This window comes from Ciconia boyciana, chromosome 1 (assembly GCF_034638445.1).
Source record: "Ciconia boyciana chromosome 1, ASM3463844v1, whole genome shotgun sequence".
Lineage (NCBI taxonomy): Eukaryota > Metazoa > Chordata > Aves > Ciconiiformes > Ciconiidae > Ciconia > Ciconia boyciana.
Genome location: NC_132934.1, coordinates 102,249,200 through 102,270,054, shown reverse-complemented (window position 1 = coordinate 102,270,054; position 20,855 = coordinate 102,249,200). Strand labels below are relative to the sequence as shown.

General features: G+C 41.9%; 1 protein-coding gene across 4 annotated transcripts in view; it reads left to right on the top strand.

The window, feature by feature from the left end:
• The window catches only part of MPZL1 (myelin protein zero like 1), a 40,063-nt gene extending 19,706 nt beyond the window's left edge, over positions 1 to 20,357 (top strand). For all 4 annotated transcript variants that reach the window (XM_072885477.1, XM_072885492.1, XM_072885493.1 and 1 more), the window contains 4 exons: positions 576 to 789; positions 5,452 to 5,584; positions 8,930 to 9,035; positions 14,834 to 20,357. In XM_072885477.1, coding sequence (XP_072741578.1) covers positions 576 to 789; positions 5,452 to 5,584; positions 8,930 to 9,035; positions 14,834 to 14,935 — 555 coding nt within the window. In that variant the 3' untranslated portion in view covers positions 14,936 to 20,357. The remainder of the gene's footprint in view (positions 1 to 575; positions 790 to 5,451; positions 5,585 to 8,929; positions 9,036 to 14,833) is intronic.
• Positions 20,358 to 20,855: the final 498 nt, after the last annotated feature.

Sequence of the window (20,855 nt, the reverse complement as noted above, 5' to 3'; positions counted from 1 at the left end):
CTGTGAAGGTTTCTGGAAAGCAGCTAGGTATGCTCTAAGTTGCTCATAGGGTTTTTTGGGGGGTGGAGGGAAGGAGGGTATTGCATGTTAATTTAGCTGTGCTGTAGTTGCAAGTAACACACAGCAAAACGTGAGAGAGAAAACCTGGTATCCTTTTCCTACTAGGATGCAGAAGGCTTCCTGTGCCTGAAAGACAGATGGCTGTAATCCAGAACTGTTCTATCCTTTAATTATTCCCAGGCTACCAGCCTTTTCTCTTTCCCCCACCTTGTCTGCAAAACCCCATGTCCCCAAAAACAGGGAAAAAACCCCAAACAAACAAAACAAAACCAACGGAAAACCAAAACTTGCAGTCTGTTGTGGTAGTATGATTGAGGTATAAACCGTAGCATGGTTATGTGATGAAGAGGCAACAAGCCAGGCTAAAGTGGTGTGGCAGGAGGAAAAATAAATCTCAAATACTAGCTGTGTATAATACAGTGGATTCTGGGAGAATGCTGTAATAGTGAGAGAAGCATAATAGCTCTGTAATCTCTAATTGGATTGTTCTTATATCCTCTCTTCCTTGACTACAGTTTTTCTATTACTTTAATGGAAAGCCATACCCTGGAAAGGACATACCATTTAAAGACAGGATCACTTGGGCTGGAGATCTTAACAAGAAAGATGCTTCTATCAGTATATCAAACATGCAGTTCCGGGACAACGGCACTTACATTTGCGATGTCAAGAACCCACCTGACATTGTTGTCAAACCAGGAGAAATCCGAGTTAGAGTTGTGGAGAAAGGTATTCACCCTATATGATTTTTTTTTCTTTCCTTCCCCCTCCACCCCATCCCACCCTTCTGTGTCTATATCACTTTTCTTGGGGGTGGGGGAGTAGCCTGGAGGGAACAACTATCTTTTTTCATTCTCTTCTTCCAGGTCCTAATAATCAAACTGATATTCTGTCAGCTGTTTAGAGCAGAAGGGTATGACAGTTTTTTATACCCACTAATTCCTATGCTTTTAACAAGTATTAGCAAAAGCTGATGGAAGCCTTGATGAAAACCCATCTTCTCATTTCAAAGTCCTATGAATTTTTTTTCTGTATTATGCTACATCAAGGGTTAGGATGACTTTTGAAATCTGGGGAGCAAGGAGAGAAAGTGGCAGACTCTTCTTTTTGGAACCCATATACTGGAAAACAAAACTAATAATCTGGCCTGAGCATGTACTGACAGACAGTGAAATGCTACTGTCTTCCATGCAAAGGTGTTTGTGTTGGAGGTGCATTCAGTCTCTTACTTCGATATTCTTGCAGTATCCATGATGACCCTTATAAACTGCAAGGGCTGGCTACTTGCAGTCATTTAAGGCTTCTGGTTAGCATTTGGTAACAGTGATCACAGTTCAAGAGGACTTACATTCTGTATGTCAATTTGGCTCTTTATTTCCCTTGGCCATCCAAAACATTTGATTGTTCTAGCTAATCTGGAGGTCAGCCAAAGTGTGACTGTTCCTACAATGAAATAGTTATTACAGTGATCAGATTTCCAAATTTATATTTAATAAGGACAAGAATAAATGTTGAATTCATAAATGGCAGTGCTGATACAGCTATTCCATTAAATTGTAATATGTTAGGAAAGATTACCTACGTGTATGCTCTCAGTAGAATGATACTGCTGCTATAACAGGTGTGTACCCCTGCTCATGAGGTCATTCCATGTACTTATGTAGGCAAGGCCTTTATCTAACCCTTCTCTTCACAGAGCAGTTTGAGTTGGATGGGACCTCCGGAGGTCCTGCCATCACTTAGAACTTTCTGTTTCTTGGAAGTTTGAAGCCTATATGAAATAGGGTCAGTTTATTTTCTTACAGTGTATTGATAGTCTCTATGAAGAAGCAGCAAAACAACTGCTGGTTTGGCAAAATCAGGCCATCTTGGCAAAACCTCTTCAGATTTTAACCCAGGTTAAGCAAATGAAGACTGACTTCAGTACACTAATTCAGCTGATATTTTTCAACAGGCTCCCCATAGATGGAGCATCTGGACAAGAGAATGTCCCTGTTTCTGAAGGGAACCGTATATTTGGCAATACTTCTCGTCAGAAAAATGCTGCAGCAATTGTCTTCAAATTCTTAGGAAGACCTTGAAATCGGGTTTTCAAGCTATAGCTGTAATGATGTCTTGCATTCTGACTTTACCTGAAAGTACTGCTCTTGTAATAGGTTGTAACTCATCCTGAACTGAGCTGCAGAAATTTTTTCAATTGAAATAAATACATGTTGACTCTTGTGCATATTTTTTTTACTGTGTATACATTTAATTGTTCTGAATCATATGTCTGGTGTTGTAAACTGTTCAAAGCCACGTACGTACTTTACACATTTAAATGATCTCATAGATGCTTGGTTAGCCTTAGATTTTGGATTAAACATTTAGTAAGATCTGGGTTGGCTTAACTGTTTAAAATTGCCAAGCCAAGCTAACTCAGCTGATTTTCACTGCAGTAACTACATAGTGTTTGCATAAACAGCTCCATCAGCTACGTTGGAAGAATCCTACTGGCAGGGATGAGAAGCAAGACTCTTCTTTCACTAGTGCATCTGAATCTGGAAAGGACTATTGTTCAAAGCCTAAGTGACAGAAATTTGTAGGGAATTCCAAGTCATTACATTAGGCTGCCCCTACTTGTAATAGGAAGCTACTTAGCACTGTGTTCAAGACAGCTTGTGTTATCTGGAGGTAGTCCATCTTTGATCTGAACTCTCATGGGGGGAAAAAATTAGAATTGTCGTATGAAAACCTTTATACTTAGCAGCAATGGAAAACTTCCATTTCCTGCTTATTTCATAAAACCGTTACTAACATGCTTTCAGTGAAAATGGAAGTGAATTTGAATTACAGTGGAAGTGAAGTGAATTTGAATTATGGTGATGTTCAGTGAAAAGTGTTCTTTGAAAGGCTGGATTTTTGGCTGGTGTTAAGCTATTAACTTAAATATTAGCTTTCAGAGCTGGTATTTGGTTATGTAGCTGGGACTGTCTGTTACAATGAAGTCGTCGGCTGCTCTGCAAGTACTTATGAGGAATTCATGTAACTGTGGAATGCTGAAAAATATAACAACAACATGGGGGGGAGACATTCTTCAGCTGAGCTATGTGGTCGTAAAATTGTGTGAGCTTTTCTGTAGTCTGTTGGACCATGTTCTGAGAGGCAATAAAGCCAGACTCTAGTTTCATGTGCACACAGTTGCATTTTTTTATATGGTCTTAACCTCTGTCAACAGAACATAACTGCTGTCCTTTACTCAAATTCAACCAACCAAAAAACCTCACCTGAGTCAAAGAAATTACAAAACTATCAAATTTTTAATATCACTCTTTCAGCAGACACTCTGCACTATAGTTTTGGATTGCTGCTTACTTTCTTGCTCTGAAAAAGTGTGTGTGGTTTTTTTTCTTGTGTACAAGGCAACAGCTGGTCTGCTAACAGAAATGCATGTCTGTTTTGATGCTTTTGCAGACAGTTATTTCTGCACTTGGAAAGGTGAAAAAGCACAGAAACTAGGGAACTCCTACCTCTTCTATGCCTCAAAATAGATTTGTTTATCTTTGCATGGGGCTCAAACACAATCTCAGTCTTACATACCTGAAAAGTGGGTAGGACTGTGTTCCTCAATAGCAGATGGATCTCTGGGCTGCTGAAAGGTTCTGGAAAGAAGGGATGTCTTCCTCTAAATTGTGGCACTTATACCTTCATCTTTAATTTCTTACTAACACTCTGAATTACCATGTTGTTATGAATTGGCATCTAACACTGGAGAGCTAGGAAGGCTGGTGATGCAGTATTTGGCCAAATGGTGGTATGATCAGTGAAACAGCTAGAGATCAGGTAGCCCTTCTGAAAGTTACTGAACTCAAAATGAACAGTACTAAATGTAAGCCCTGTTTTCTTAGTATGATGCCCCTACTTCAGGCTATTGTGTTGTGCTGCTCCCTTCTAGACAATTATGTCAAAATGGGCTTGGTCTACAGACTGCGAACTTGCTGGGAATGCTTTGTATAAGCATGGTCTGTGGTCCTTGCTGGAACGAGTCCAGCAAAGGGTGACTAAGATGATTAAGGGACTGGACCGCCTTTCGTATGAGGAGAAGTTGAGAGAGCTGGGGTTGTCTAGCCTGCAAAAGAGAAGAAAGGCTTAGAGGGATCCTCTCACTAGGTATTGGATCTAAAGAAGACTGAGTCAGGCTCTTCAGTGGTGCCTAGTGACAGGACAAGAGACAAAGGGGGTAAACTGAAACACAGGAAATTCTGTCTGAACATAAGAAAACACATTTTTACTGTGGTTTAACACTAGAATAGGTTGCCCGAAGAGATTATGGAGCCTCCCATCCTTGGAGATAGTAAAAACCAAACTGAACAGAGTATTGAGCAAACTGCTAGCTGACCCTGCTTGAGCAGTGGGGTTGGACTAGACAATCTCAAGACGTCCCTTCCAACGTCAACAATTCTGTGATGGTCAGATGTAGGTATCTGAGAAAGATTTTTCTACATAAGATGTTTTACCTGTTGGATCTCATGCTGATTCGCTTGTATTTGGTGCAAGTAGCTAGTGTAGCATGGAGTCTTGTAAGAAACCCTCTGGTCTAAGATGTTCCTTGCATTAAACATGATGCAGGGGGAGGGGAGGGACTTCGTTTCTTACTGGGAAAAGCTGTAATGGTACTCTGTGTGTTCTTTACTTTGTAAGTCTTTTGTACTCATTCTCTGATTGGCTTTTATTTCTGGCTGCTCTTTCCTGGCCTACCCTCCCCCAAAATTATATTGGGGAAAACGTGAGTAAAGCAATACTGTGTTCCTATAAGCATATTTCTAGTATACAATGATCCTGACTTAAGAAGGGAAAGAATGACTCTATAAAAATGTGTAGAGATGTATTTTGAGACACCAGAATCATGTACAAACACTCTTAAGAGTGATCATGGGTAGTAACTAGGCTGTCTGCTGCATGCTACCCAGAGAACACCCAGCCTTCAGTGCTCTTTGTTGGTTAGCAATGTGCTATATTCAAATCTGCTTTCAAGTGTGCCTGCCTTTTCCTGTTGACCTTGCTGGGAATTGCCAGATGAATGTAACTTTTTTTTTTCCCTTCAGATACAGAATGAGACAGGGCTGTCCTCATTGTCACTTGTGTTCCTTGACATGTAAAAATTCTTCGTTCAGTATAAACTCTCTTCTGAAGGACAGTGACATTAAGAACACTCTTGGTGTGTGCTCTGTTCATATCTTATTCTGCTGGCTGCCTGCTCCTACTACTACTTAGGCTGCATGTTGTAATTCCTGGATATTACATTAGTGCCTTCTGCTCTAAATGAATCCAAGGTCAAGAGCATTTGTGGTTTGCACTTCTGTTAATCAGGGAATGCAGAAGAGTTGAATGTTTTCTCCCTTCTCTCCCCAGACAGCCTGCCTGCGTTCCCCATTGCCATGGTGGCAGGGATAGTCATCGGTACGGTTACAGGTCTCTCACCGCTCATCTCTATTGTCGTGTGTCTTGTCATCAGAAAGAACAACTCTAAAAAACGATACTCTGGGTAAGAGATCTCCCTCCTCACCTGTGGATGATGTGAGGAACAGCAGCAGGATCAGAGGGAGGGCTTAGAGGGGGGTAGGAGTTGTTTCAGCCAAGTCTTGGCAACCATGGCTAGAGATAGGGTATGGCCATGTGGAACACTGGTCATCTGCCTATAATGATTGTCTTTGTACTGTGCCTGAAAAGACCTACTGACCATGAGTTGCACCTGAAAATCACTAAATGTTGGAGCCGATCCCCAGCCACAAGCGTATATGCCCTAAGAACATTTAATCCAAGATCCCCCTAGCTCTGGTCTGTTCCCCTTCCCTTCCCTCCAGCCCTGCTTCCCCCTACCACCCCCAGCCCCCAAAGGAAAAGTGCCACACATGCACCTTTAAGGAATGCTCTGTGTTGAGATTAAGACTGGATTTTTCAGTTGCCAGTGTCTGGCTCCTGAGCCTGGAGTATACTTGCCAAAACCCCATTCATCACCACACTTCAAAGTAAGGAAGGAGTAGCCACTCTGCATCCATTCTCATTCACTGTCTGTTTTTTGTTAACTGTTACCATCCCTGCAAGTTTTTTAGTGTTAGGAGGATAACTCCAAAGTGAAGCGCAGATCTTTGAGTGGGCATATGAAAAAGCAACAAGAACTAACAAAGGCAGACTTGAGTCCTGTGGTGATGGAGCTTGGTGCTGGTGGGGAGGCGCTTCCTTTTTTCTCCTCTCTAATTAGCTGGTAATTTGCTTCTATAAGAAAGAACGAAAATTATATATGTAGTCTTAGGAACAAACCCAAACGTACAACTTTCTTCTGTTCTTTCCCCAACAAATATTCCTGCTTCCTGCAGGTTCTTTGGGTTGCCTGTGGGATAAAAGAAAATAACTCCAAAAACAAACTTGTGGGGCTTTCTAAATTAAACTTTGCCCTGTCCTTTTCCCAGTTGGAGAGCTTAGAGAAAGTGAGTTGGCTGTTGCCCAATGGTAAGGGTAAATATAGCAAAGGCGGCTGTGTGTGCTCAAAATTGTGTGGAAAGCCTGGTTTTCCCTTTCTGCATGTGTCCTTCCCCTAAGAACTGAAAAGAAGCCTGCAGTGTCATGCACCAGCAGTCTGTGTGAGGTGGTCCGCTTGCCTTGCTTCCCAGTGACCTGCTCTCCAGTGTCTTCCTGCTGAAGGACACATGCTGGTGCTGAGCCTGGAGCAGTAGTTTATGCACTGTAATTTCTTGTAGTCGATTTAACTACTCTCTTGGGAAAGTAATCTCTGAAGTTTAAATACTGCTTTCACTGACCATGCCAGCTCTGCATGATGTGTAAAGAGAAACCAAGTGTGCTGTGACCCTCTCCAAACTTACGGACTGTCTTCTACATGATGCTAACCCAGTGTGTGGTGGTGGTGATGGTGAGATGCACTTACTCTTAGATTACCATTCTGCCTTGAACTGAGATGGGCTGGGGCACTGCGCGGCATCTGGAACCCCTGCATGGCCACAGTCTCCGTTCATGCTCTGACTTTGGTGTTTTTTTGTTTTTTTTTTTCTTTCTGCCTTGGTGTGCTGGGATCGGATCCTGCTTACCTTCCTCTCCTTACAGAGATCCTGATATAGACGCCAGATTGGGAATGTAACAGGGCTGGGTCTTCTCTTCCAGTCCCACTAGACACCATGGTAACTAATCAAGTTGGTGGTTGCTGTTAATACCTGTGTGTATGTGTACACATTTCCTCTTCCTTTGCTGACTAACCAGCTAGCTCTACTAACATAACTTCAATGTAATTTGTGCTGGAATCTGTTGGCAAAGGGATGATGCATTTCACTGGGTGCTTGGGTTTCATTGTCTCCTGTCTGACTGGGGTGGGATTGCTGCTTATCCCAGATGGTGTCCCTCCATCTCTTCCAACAGTGAACTTGCCAGTGAATTGACTAAAGCACAGGAAATTCAGAGTCCTTTCTGTGTCAAAATAAAAATAAATTCCCTATAAGTCTTCCTCTGGCTCAGACAGCTCAGGTGTTTGAAAACTTGCAGTGATCTAAGAGCGTTAGTTGCTTAAACCTGAATTATGACTTTTAGATAGTGTAGATCTGAAGAATTTTGTGAATAAAGCAAACAACTCATGATTACAACATTTTGCTAACAGAAGGGCTGCTTTATCTCTGAGACAGTAGAAGCCCCTTGCCGTGATGGCTGGGGGCAGTATTTTTTTTTTTCTTACTGCTGCATGTATGAGGAACTAAGTCTTCTATGGTTAGACTTACCAAAGGATAAAAAATGATTGCCCTGTGAGGAGGTGGTCTGCTTAATGTCACTGTCCTCATTTGTTTGTTTCTGTGCTTGCTTTGTACACTGTCTGTCTACAAAGATTGGGAGAAAATGATGCCCAGTGGTCAGAGGGTTGTGGTAGCAAAGGGAACTCCTGTGTCTGCTGTCAAGGAGGCGGCTGGTTTTCTTTCCTGGGTGCTTGGGTACGAGGATGTAGACCTAGCATTTAGAGACCCATTACTGCATTGCCCAGAAGCTACTAATACTAAGTTTAAGGGCATTTGCTCATATACTTAGCTCTGTGATATTCATTTCTCTGTCTGTCACAGGCTTGTTTTCTTTTAAGTCCTGCTTTAAGCAGATGGAAAGAAGCAGAGAGTGAAAACTGGCAAACTTCTTTTAGGAGTGTTGGTTCTCACCGCAAGACAGTTTTCTTGTTTGAAAAACAAGATTTGCCCAATTTAGATATTCAAGTAGCTATATCAGGGCACATAGCTTACATGTCACCTGTGACTCTTAAAGTAATTGCTCCAGAGACTGGTATCTGTTGTGGGTGGGCAGAATTATTTTGGGATCATAGCCTAACCAAAAGCAAGGGAACTAATACGGAGTTTGGTAGGAAGTACCTGTCTGGTATGGATTGCTGGTAGCTCTTGCAAGTGTTCGCTCTAACTGAAGCATTGATATAACAGTTGCCTCAGTGTCTGGGACTGTTTAGCTTATAGTCAGAAGATAATTGCTGTTTACCACTGTTAACTGAGCCTGAAGCCTCAGTGAAGAAAATACATACGGTTTTAGACAGGTTGGGTTGAATGGGAATATTTAGGAAACAGGTGTTTTGGAGGAGCTGCTGTCCTATGTTAATAGTTGTTCCTTCATGTTGCTTACCAGTGGGACTCCGGGAGGAAGGACAGAGAAATGTCTGGGGAGAGATGGAGAATTGTATGTGTTTATTTCAGAATCCATTATGTTCATTTTTACTTTGGCATAATCTGCCACATTCATCTTGCCATCACTCGTTTTTTGTTTTTGTTCTTTTTTTGTTTGTTTTTTTTTTGTGCCTCTTGAACATTGTCGTGCAAACTCTGCTCTGCCACCTCGTCAGCTGCAGTACATCTGAGAGCTTGATGTCACCGGTTAAGCAGGCTCCGCAGAAGTCCCCCTCCGACACAGAGGGTCTGGTAAACAGCGTGCCCGCCAGATCACACCAGGTAAACTGCTTCCTGCTGCTTCCCGAAGCAGGATCCTCCCAGAGTGTGGGGGAGATGGCATGGAAAAGATAAAGGCAGGGTGGGACACATGAATTAGCTGCTGTCTGTTAAGGTGATGAAGGCTGAAGGGTAAAAGTGTCTGCTCCGAACAAGGGTTGGGCAGTAAGCTGGGACTGGTGGACTCTTCCGTAGAAAGGTTAGTGCAATTGAAGGAATAGCATCTAGATATTAGTTGAGATGGAGTTTTATGCCCTTTTTGTACTAATGTATAAAAGAAGATGGTTCTGATCTTGTGCGTTAACATACACAATTTGTAGTGAAGTGCAAGGATGAGACCCTGGCAAGGTTGAGGAGTGGGCAGTGGGTAGCTGTTTGATGTAGAGACAAAATTATCTACTAGATGTGTAATCACCCCATAAAGCTGCCTAATCTGTTCTAGGATTGTAATGGGGAGGAATTTTGCTTTCTCTCTCGTTACTGTGAAGGTGCATGCTCTGTGGCACGTACTTCCTTCACAAGGAAATGAGCCAGTGCAGTGCAAACACTGACCCATGATGATCAGTTTGAAGATGACTCTTGCTGCTGAGAGCTCTCCTCTGCTGAGCCACCCAGCTTTTGTGGGCTTGAAATTGCCATGTTTTGTCTTGTGCTTGCTGCTGTCGGCAAAGTTCTGCTGACTTTGAAGGAAAAAGGTGGCTCTTATCCAGAGTTAACATCCCATGGGAAATTAGTCAGAGGGGAGAGAGCATGCGTCAGACAGGGATTCTACGCAATATGATTACCTGTTAACAGTGTACAGGATTTCCTTGTTTGTAAGCTGTTTCTTACCTCTTGATTTGTGTACTCCCAGCAATTTTCCTGTGGAGCTACAGATCCTGAGTGAGTTTAAGTCTGAAATAGACTTTTTCTTAATTAGCAAGTGGCTGCAGAGTAGCGTGTGAACTGATGGGTTTCTAAATCAGAGTTAATACCTGGTTTCTTAATTTCTTCTGACACAATAATGGAGATGTGTGTTAATGTGTTAACACTACAGGAAAAAAATACAGTGCTGACAGTGAGCTGGATAAACTCAAAGTCCCTACTCTGTTGGGCTTCCAGTCTGGTTTTGAAATGCACATTGTTCTTCGCAGGTGCAGTGTTTCCAGAGTTTTAGCACATAGGCCCACAAAGCTACCTACTGACTTCAGAGAACAATTATTCTCTGAACATAAAGGCAATATACTCAAGTTACAAGATTTAAAAATAGTTCAGATTTTGACTGGAGTGGGTCTAGTAGCAGCAGGCTGCCTATAAGGCCTAGATAAAGCTTGTCTTTTCTAGTTCATGGGAGGGGCTTCTAGAATGGGTGAATGAGACAGGTGATTCCTGCCTTCCCCCCCGCAACCCCCCAAAAAAGAAAAAAAGCTTATGTGTGGGATATATGTTGCAGTAGCTGTTGGAGTGAACTTCCCTAGGTCAAAAGACCAAGATGTTTTATCTAATTACTGTCATGGTACGAAGCAGTACATGCAAGTGCCCTGAGAGCTACAAGGAGGAAGAGTTTTGCTGTTCTGCACTTATGTCTTGAAAGCAAAAATACTTTTATCTTCTCTGTAATGTTTTTGGTGTGGAAGCGTGCTGTGTCCTCACCCTTCCATGTCCCCAGTGTTCTGGGTCTCAATGTACTGGAAGGAACATGTCAGAGTAAATCTAAATTTTGTAAAGATAACTCAGAATCAGTGTGCTTTTGCCCTTCTGTAGTCACTCCAGTCTGCTTATTCCTTGACAGAGTCCTCCAGGGTCTTCCCACAGGTAAGTTCTTAAAGGAAAACCCGAAGCGTGAACACTGCTGACCTCAAAGGAAAAATATGGCAAATGGCTTTAGTTTTGTTTAGTTTTAGTTTAGTTTTTCAGTTTTTTAATCTCTTTTGTCAGGCGAAGAGTGCTTTGTCTGGATTTTCTTTTCTTGGCAAACATTTATAGCAGCAAGTGGTTTCTCTACCTTCTGTTAAGCATTTGCCCCGTCTTTACAGAACAGCAAGTAAACATATTTACTTTTCTTTTAAAAGATCCACAATAAAATCCGGGTAGATCAGATTTTGAACAGATGGTTTAAATCAGTGAGGAAACTAAATTTAAATTGCTTACACTTATATTTTTAACTTCTAACTGTTGTTTTATAAAAAAAAGGGTGATATCAACATGCAAGTTAACATATGTGAAATCTAGCATCCCATATAAGTAAAACTTGATATTTCTTGGTAATCAGGAAACTAGTTGTAGTATTCAAGCTTTTGAGCTGTTGTGTAGGTGAAATGCTGATATTCAGATTCCTAGCAGTTCCCAGAAGCTGTTGCAGGCTGCTTGCCGATTCAGGCACACTTTTGTGTCTTGGATTGCCTGGCAGTTTTAGACCAGGGGTTCACACAGTCAGTGCTGCGGTCAAACAGTAAAGGCCTGTGGACTTCCTTGGAGCCTTTTACTTGGCAGGATGTGTAGGAATTGATTGAATGCTTCGTGCTTCACTGGTGGAGAACTGTGAATACAAATACACAACCCCTGCCTCTGCAAATTAAAAACAGTAATAGAGGTGTTCACTCTCAAAGAATGGCATTTAAATTAAATTTATTAAATGAAGTTTATTCATTTTGTTATTTACGTATCAGTTTAAGAATCAGTTATGAAGTATTTGTCCACATCACTTCTTAGCTGAAAGTGCACTTGAGCCTCCACTTCCTTTGTGTTTTGGGTGCAAGTTTATCAAGTGTGGACCTTGCTTTCTGGAGTGCCCCAGAGTGCTGAAAGTATGTATAACTGATTCTGTGAATGTTCAGCTGGCTGAATCAACTCCACTTGTTTTCACTGTGTCTTCCTTCTCAGCAGGTATGTTCTGTCCTGTCAAATTTATATGTGGTGTTTCTTCTCCATGCCATCATTCCGTAGTGACTCGTATTCTACCATGACTGTTATTTGGATGAGTGAAAAAAGCATTTCCAGTGAAGGGAAGAACTATATGTGTTTCCCACATGGATGTCCTTGTTTAGCTAGTAATCTGAGTTGCAGCAGGCAAACTGGAAGGCAGAGGTGTGTTGTCCCAAGATATGCTAACTCCAAGGTGGCTGTCATTTGTCTTTGTGCTTTGCAAGTAGCTGAGTATTAATTTCTGGGCAGGCTGAAGGACCACTGATCTTAAAGTGTAACTTCCATAGAAGTGGATTTCTGATGTACAGAGCAGTATGGGTATAGAGATCCTAAGCAGGCACGTCTGTCAGTGTAGAAGTGGGGAGCACTAAAGCTACATTAACTTAAGTGCAGATCTCTGGCTTTGCTCTTTCTGATTTAAGACATATCTGAACAGGCTATGTTCGAGCTCTGTTCCAGGTTTTGAACTGGACCCCAGGGCCCTGGGAAGGAGCAGTTCATGGTGCCAGGAATCTTGATTTAAATTTCAGATAAATTTCCTGGAGCTGGAATCTGTCGTAGTTGCAGCATCTTTCAGAACTTAAAAAATTTGAAAATACTGTAGACCACTGTTAGAGCATAGTGGTCTAACTTTGTAATTCGTTTTTCTTTGCTGTAACTTGCAATTCATGACTCTGCTGACAAACCCTTAGCAAGGTATCGGTACACCTGCTACTCTTTTCCCTTCAGTTCTGAATAGAAAAATTGCAAGGCTTAGGGAAATGCTGGGTTTTATATGGCAGTGCTGGTCCATCTTCTGGTTCTGAAGAGTCAGAATGAGTCTATTTGGGATTAGGTGAAAGTTCTGAATTGTTTAGACTTTTTTGAAGCTTTTAATTGTGGAAGAAGAATTTTTACAAAGATTCAGACCACTGGAGGTATCAAATGCAGGAAAAAAAATGGCCCTGGTGCTGATCCTGAGTGAAGTCCTGTGGTAGAAAGTTGACCCATCAGAATTACTTGAACAAAACTTGAAATGTCATAGTGAGTACTTTATGCAGTTGTAGATTTTTTTTTTTAATTTTTTTTTTTAACTGATAAGAAGTGCTCTGGAGCTGAATTTATCATACCCTTGACCTATGGCCTCAGGCAGATGAGAGTCCAATTGCTTACAAATAAACCTTAGGGTCACTTTGCCTTGAAGTTTATATAGACACTGCACTCTAATTGGAATTAGTAATGTGGTCCTGATACAATGTTGGAGACCAGAACAACATGAGAGCAAATAGCAGAAAAAGAAAAAAAAAAAAAAGTGTCTCTCATGAGACTTGAAATCCAGAATTTTCTAAGACATCAGTGTCTTTTTTTTGGAGCATTTTCTCAATCTGTTATTTATATTCAGTGTTTTATATCTGCTCGCAAGTTTTTATCCTTCTGTCCATCTCCTTCCTCTACTCTTTATCACTTGGGAAATACTTTACCTGGAAGGAAGAAAATTTGGATTTAAACTACTTCTGAAAGAGAACAAGGTATTTATCAAGTGTGTGCTTTGCCATTGTATTGGGGGGAAAACAGCTGTGCAGAAGTGTACCTCTGGTCCTTCAAGGACTTAATTTTCTGTACAGCAGGTCTCTTTTAATCTCTAGCCCCTAATTGCTTTGGAAGATAGATGGAAGGATTTCTGGGTCAGTTCCATAGAGTTGTTTTCTAATTTGTCAGGATATCGAAAGTACTGGGGAGAAGGGGGTAGGAGAAATGCCTGTGAAGGCTATTCCTTCCTGGGGCGTAAGGGAAATAGAAACAGAGTTAAATGGATGAAATGGTTTTAAAGCAAAAACTGCTAAAAAAGCTGCAACCAAACTAGAAGATCTGTCCTTGTAATTTCCCCCACCCACCCCCAAACAGGGCGGTCCCTTTCCCTCCTGCACAGGGGGGTGTGTGTGGGTGTGTGGTCTCTCTGCTGAGACCACCTGGTAGGTGGTGGTCGCAGCCTTCTGCTCTATGCTTATGTCAATTGAGGCATGCAGAATGGGAGCTGCAAATCAGACCTTTCCATAAAAGTCCCACCTGTCTTGTTGAGTACCTGCTCTTTATAGGCTGCAGTCCTGTCCTCAGCCCATCTCGAATAGCTGCAGTTCGTTTTCCTGTGGGCTGTGTTTTGGAGAATGTGGTGTTTTAGGAAGGCGCTGGTGTGTTTGCATGCTCTGCTGAAAGATGGTGCTGTAACGTCCTCCACTGCATCCCAGAAAATGTAGCGAAGGTGTGTGGCCATGCTATATTTGTTTCTGTGGAGGTGCTCACTACCTGGGTTGGCTCGAAAGTCAGGTAAGAATTCTGCATTACTGCACCGTTTCCGTATTTTCTGGCTCACTGCTGTGTAAGTCTTGATCCCATCCCTTGCTTGGGCAGTGACTGGTGTCATAAGGTGGCTGCAGGTTTGTTTGCTCCCTCATTATCCAAGTGGTACAGCTGTGGTGGGATTTACAGGACTTGAGTGGCAGTATGGGAAGTATACTCTGCTGCCTACTGGTAAATTGGTACTACAGTTCCTCTTGAAAAATATTAAATCTGGCCTGCATCTGACTAAGCCATGTATCTTTGCTCCATAGCATGTAAGAATTGCTGCTTTTCAGAACAAAGGATTCTAGATTTTGCTTTTTGTGAGAAGCAAGCAGCCATAACAGTATGAAAGGGAGGAAATGGTGCTGTTTGGCATGCTCCTGATAGGAGAAAGGTGGCAGACTAGAGCTCATTTGTAGGTGAGGGCTCATTCCACCTGCTTCAAAGTGCTGTTAGCAGTCATAAAAGCTCTGTGGTCTTGCTTTAGCTTTGGTCTTGCTGCGGCCCCTGTGGAAGCGAGGGGCAATGTGGCCTATTCTGAAAAATACTAATTGTGCTTTTTTTTGTTCTGTTCCCAGGGCCCCGTCATTTACGCGCAGTTAGATCACTCCGGAGGACAGCACAGCGACAAGATTAACAAGTCAGAGTCTGTGGTCTATGCTGATATTCGGAAGAACTGAGATGAGATCCTAAGCTATCCAAAGGAAAACACACATTCAGACTGGAATTGCTTGAACAAGATTTGACCCAGAGAACTCACATGTGGCCTTTGATGCCTAGGCTAGGACCAATGCATGTGCATACAGAGGGAAAGATATATATGTATTGTGTGTAAATAGTCTATTTAATCGTACAGAAGTGAGACCCATGTTGCATGTTGAAATGCGGTAAGAATTTTGCGTATAAATTGCCAGTATTCTTTTTTGTATCTTGTGTGACGAGAGAGAAAGAGAAAACTCGCATCACAATTTAAAAATATTTTTATCTTGATTATTAATGGAGAAACTGGAAGATGCCTGAAGATTCTAGATTGACCTGGAGATTCTTTTTTTGCTTATAGGGCCTAATTTCTTTTGTTGAGGTGAATATAAAGAAGATTATCTTCTTTATATTCACAGAGTTCTTTATGTATACAGGGTATTCATCTTTCCTTGGTCAGATTCTCAATACAAGCTGCCTTCTCATATAAACTAGACAGTCTCACTTGGTCTTGTAGGCCAAATTGTGACTCCTAGCTATCAGAAATGTATGTCTTAGCAGCATAAGTGAAGAAAATGTTTAGGCCTACGTGATCTGTGTAACGCAGGTCACAGAACTGTCTACTTCTATATTGAGCCCATCTATTCAAGCTTAGCCCTTTAAGGTATGGGGATAGTGTTGATCTAATGAATTTTGTGAAATGGTAGTTTACCTGTGAAAACTTAAGAGCTAGTGAGTTGAAGGGATAGGAAGTTATAGCTGTAGGTGGTTGCTTCAGACTCTGTTGAACCTTTCAATGAAATGTTTCTTCCTCGAAGCTCTGTCATTTCATATAAGCATGAAAAAGGGCTCCAAGGGATCTAGAAGCTGTAATACTCCCTCATCTCTCTCCCATGGCTCCATTATACCACTGTCACTTCCTTAGAGATGCTTTATCTGTTCTTAAAAGCCTGTAGTGGAGGCTGAATGACCTCCGGAGGAAATCTAGGGCTTCACTCTTTGGTTTTTTTGATGTGTGTTTTTTTGTGTAACCTATATTTGCACAGAGGATGCGGAGGGCAGTTTATTTCCTTCCTCTCTGCAAGTCTACTACTTGAATATAATTTCCCAGCTTCTTGTTTCTAGATAAAACTCCTTATAGATTGTTAAGGATCTCTGATCGTTCTCTTCTGCTGAAGAGGATCTTTCTTTAGCTGACCCATTTGTATCCTGAAATCTGGTGCTCAAAACTAGAAGTGGCATTCCAGCTGAGGTCTTCTCAGAGTAGCATACAGTAGAAGGATTTCTGTTTTGTACATCCTAATGTGGTGTTGGCTTTTTTTGTAGCAGCAAATAATTTTCCGTTTGGTCTGCCATAACCCCTTCTCTCTGATTCTTACCCATTTCCTAGTTCAGTGTATTTCACAGAATCAGTCACGGAATGGTTGAGGTTGGAAGGGACCTCTGGAGATCATCTAGTCCAAACCCTCAAGCAGGGTCAGCTAGAGCAGGTTGCCCAGCACTGTCCACCGTTGGGTTTTGAGTATCTCCACAGATGGAAACTACAACATCTCTGGGCAACCTGTTCCACTGTTTGATTGCTTAGAGTGATCAAACAGTAAAAAAAGTGCTTCTTTATATTCAGGTGGAATTTCCTTTTTTCAAACTTTGGTCCATTGCCTCTTGTCCTGCCAGCGAGTGCTACTGAGAAGAGTAAGTGCTCTTCATTCTCTCCTATCAAGTATTTACACACATTGATAAGATTTCCCCCGCCCCCCCAAGCCTTCTCTTCTTCAGGCTGAACAGTCCCAGCTCTCTCAACCTTTCCTCATATGAAAGATGCCCCAGATCCTTTATCATGTTTGTGGCCCTGCACTTGACTTGCTCCAGTAAGTCCATATCTCTCTTGTACTGGAGAGCCCAGAACTGGACACGGTACTCCAGGTGTGGCCTCACCAGTGCCAAATAAAGGGGAAGGAGCACCTCCCTTGACCTGCTGGCAATACTTTGCCTAATGCAGCCCAGAATACCATTTGCCTTCTTTGCAGCAGGGGCACACTGCTGGCTCATGTTCAACCTGGTGTCCACCAGGACCCCCACAGGGCCTTATCTGCAAAGCTGCTTTCCAGCCGGGCGGCCCCCAGCATGTACCGGTGCATGGGGTTGTTCCTCCCCAGGTGCAGGACTTGGCACTTCTCCTTCTTGAACTTCATGAAATTCCTCTTAGCCCAATTCTCCAGCCTGTCGAGGTCCCTCTGAATGGCAGCACCACCATCTGGTGTGCCAGCAGCTCTCCCTGGTTTTGTATTGTCTGCAAATTTGTCTCTGCTGAAATTGTTATGGCTTTTTCAGACCTCACCTTCGGTTTGTCAGTTGAAAACTTGGTTTGAATTCTCATCCTGTCCTCCAGTGAGCTTGCAACACTCTTAGCTTGATATATGCAAACTTAAGCCTACATTCCACTGTAACATCAAGTAAATGAAAAATAGTTTCAGGCCCATGGCAGACCTTTCAGAACCACATTAAATAATCCTTTAATTGTGACAGTGTAACTTTAATAACTACTTTGTGTACAGTGGGTTTTTTCCCAACAAAGTTGGGTATGCCAACACTATATTCTTTAATCAGGATCAGACTTCACTGGTTTCCTGACAACACCTGCCTTTGTTAGAAGCCTCATTAAGATCAGGATGAATCCTGCTGCTGCTGCTTTCCTTATCTACCAGGCTATTACTTCCCAACATTTGTTTTATACTTAGTAAGAAATGAATGCTTTCGACATGGTTGATGGAGAAATTTGATTTTGATCTGCCTGTGTTCATCCCTGTGCATCACCATCTTTCTCCCCAGACATTTTAGAGTAAGAGGGAGAAATGTGATGAATGTAGCGATCAAAAACTTGCTGCTATGAGAAGACAGGGCTGTCTTTGGCTCTGAAGTCTGCTACTAATGTTTGTTTCTTTTCCTGATGGAATATACTGGAGAATCTGAGCATAATCCTGATGTGGTGCTAGCTTTAAGAAATACACTGATCTGGTTGGTGCTGACTTTAGGAAACATGCTATTCTGGTGCTAATTTTAGGAGACATGCTGATCTGGGTGGTGCTGACTAACTTTAGGAAACATCTTCCATTGCTTTTGTTTAGCAACAGGTATGTTCATATTGCCTGTACTGAGGAGGCTCATTGCAAGGCTGCTTGGATCCTCTTTGTGAAGGCAGAATGAACTTGTTCAGCATTTTTAAAAAATGCTGAACGTCTTTTTAGAAAGAAACAAAAGTCCCTTCCCCCAGGAATAGCAGAAATCAGTCTGAATCCCTCTCCAGTGAATTTTTTTAATTGAATTTTGAATTCAATTGAATTCTTGAATTTTAAATTTTTGAATTCAAAAATTGAAATTTTTTGGGGGGGGTAATGGAAACATGAACAATGTAGCTATTAAATAACATATTCAGCCTGAAGTCAAAAGAACTTGAGGCAATGTGAGACAACACCTGGGAAATTTCTGTCCCTCAGGTTATCTTAGCTTGTTTAATCATACGATAACTTGTGCTGATGAAAGGGACTGATGCTAAGTTGGCTTAGTTAGTAAAGTCTCAGGAGACAGAGGATTTCTATTTCCTTGATGGGTAGCAAGCAGAGATTAAAGTCAGGCAAGGTCATCATATGCTGATGGTATGGTGACCAGAAGTTTAACTCTATTTGCTCTACTGCTATTCTCTTAATTCTCTGATGCTGTGCTTTGCAGGTGGAAAGGAACAGCTTGGACTTTGAGGAACACTAAGTGTGTTGTCCTTGTCCTGTTGTAGTACTGCTGCTAGCTCTTTTTAGGACCATCTATTTTAAAAATAAGTGCTGTGTGGCAGGCGTGCTGCAGCACAGCTGAGGGGTAGGCAGCCTCTCTTGAGGCAGTAGTAAATGACTAAAACTGCTACGTGGGTCATGGCTCTTGGATAGTAGAGCTGGGGAAAGCCTGGGTGAGGTGAAAGACTTGCAATGAATTCTCTTTTATTCACCATGCAAACAAAACTGGGATCAGTCTGAAACCCATTTCTCAGCTGAGGGGGGAAAAAAAAGGTCTTTTATGGGTAAAAGTGACCACCTACCCATTGTAGGAGTGCAGTTTTGGATCGCCAGCCTGGGCTCTGGCAGCTAAGCCAGCTGGCACCCCCTAGAGCTAAGGTTATGAATGGCATCATTCATCTTCCCTGTTTTTAACAGAACTGCAAAGTGGAAAAGTTTTGGCTTTTTACTAATAGTGGATATATTCTTCCTTGACTTTGATTACCAGAAATGAATTTTGAGAAGAGGATTACAAATAATTATAAAGCATCGATCTAAGTAAATAGGTAGCTGTACTCAATACGTCAAATCTCCATCGCCCCTTTTGACTTCAGCAGTTGTTCTGTGAGGGAGGTGGTCAGCATGTTCATGAAGTGGCATTAAGAGCCATTACAGGGTGGCAAATATGTCCCTGTAACTAATTGAATGATGTGTCATTTATAACTGGAGACCTGTAGAGTTTTGTTTTCTTTCAAAGCTTTAGTGATATTTCAGTTTGTGCCTGGAAGAGCTGGAATTAGGTTTTTAACTTTTTTAAACCTGTGAGAACTGTTTAGGTAACCATCTGTCTGGTAACTGCAGTAAATGTGTATATGCAACTTAGAAGCTGCATTGCCTTAGAATGGATTCACTGAGGTCGAAGTGTGGGCTGTTTGATATATAACCAACACACCTTCACTCTGTATTGAAATCTTGTCTTGGAATTTTACATTATTAATGTATCTCCCTAGGACCTCAAATACAAAATGTTCTTATTGTATAATAGGTGATGGAAATATTTTCTCTTTAAAACCATCAAAGGTGAGAAGGTGGGTAAGACTTCTGGGCTGTGGCCACACCCCAGTGGTGCTAATATTTAGGTAACATTTTTATATGGGAGGCTACAAAATATTAACTATGCTCAGCAATTATACTCCTCTTGAGGGTTCTCTTTCCCTTCTCTTCACTGCCCTAAAGCTAGTAAGCCCTTTCATCTAAAGGTATTTTTGCACTCTAAAATGTAAGTTCAATGCCTTTGGAGATCAGTGTGCTGTGCAATCTTTTCTGTCTCCCTGCAATGCCAGCTGTTTTTATGTGGTAAAAGTAATTGGAAACATAGACCGGGTACTTTTCTTTTGTAAACTTCTGTCTTGGAGGTATGCAAGAGAACAAACACCTGTAAGACAGGTGTATAATCTGTGTGAGGGAGCTAGATATGCATTGCATGGCCTGATTACATGAGGAGCCAGTGTACCAACTGTTAGTGCTTTTGCTTTTACAGACTCATCTGGAAACAGTCATCTTGGATATTTTTTCTTGAATGGACTTTCATGTTTTCTATTGTAATCTTGTGAATATTTTAATACACTTTTTTTTCCCATTACTGGTTTGCTGGATGAGCCTTATCTGTTTAGGGACTGGGAAGGGAGGGGGACTGAAATACACCACCTCTCTTTCTGGCAATATTCTTCAGTTACTGCAGTCTCTGTCTGCTCAGCGAACAACACAGCTGCAGAGTTCACCATTTGAATTGATACCCTGTATTACCAGTTCAGCTAGTAGAACTAAGAAAGGCAAGTGAAACTGTAGCAGAATGCACATAGGAGAGAAATAGCTTGATGGCAGGACAGCCTCTGAAAAAGGGGAGCTGACAGACTTGTAAGAATGGAAAATGCTTTCCTTAAAGTATCCTGCACAAATACTTTGCACAGGATAATATAACATTATACATAGGGTGAGAAAGGAGGGGACATCAGTGCCACAACAAGGTGCTGTAGCTCTAGTAACTATAGAATGGTTTCCTTTCCTCTGCATCCTTGCCATACTGGAGTGATAACTCAAATGGGATTGGGAGAAAGTACGGGTGGAGAGACACTTAGTA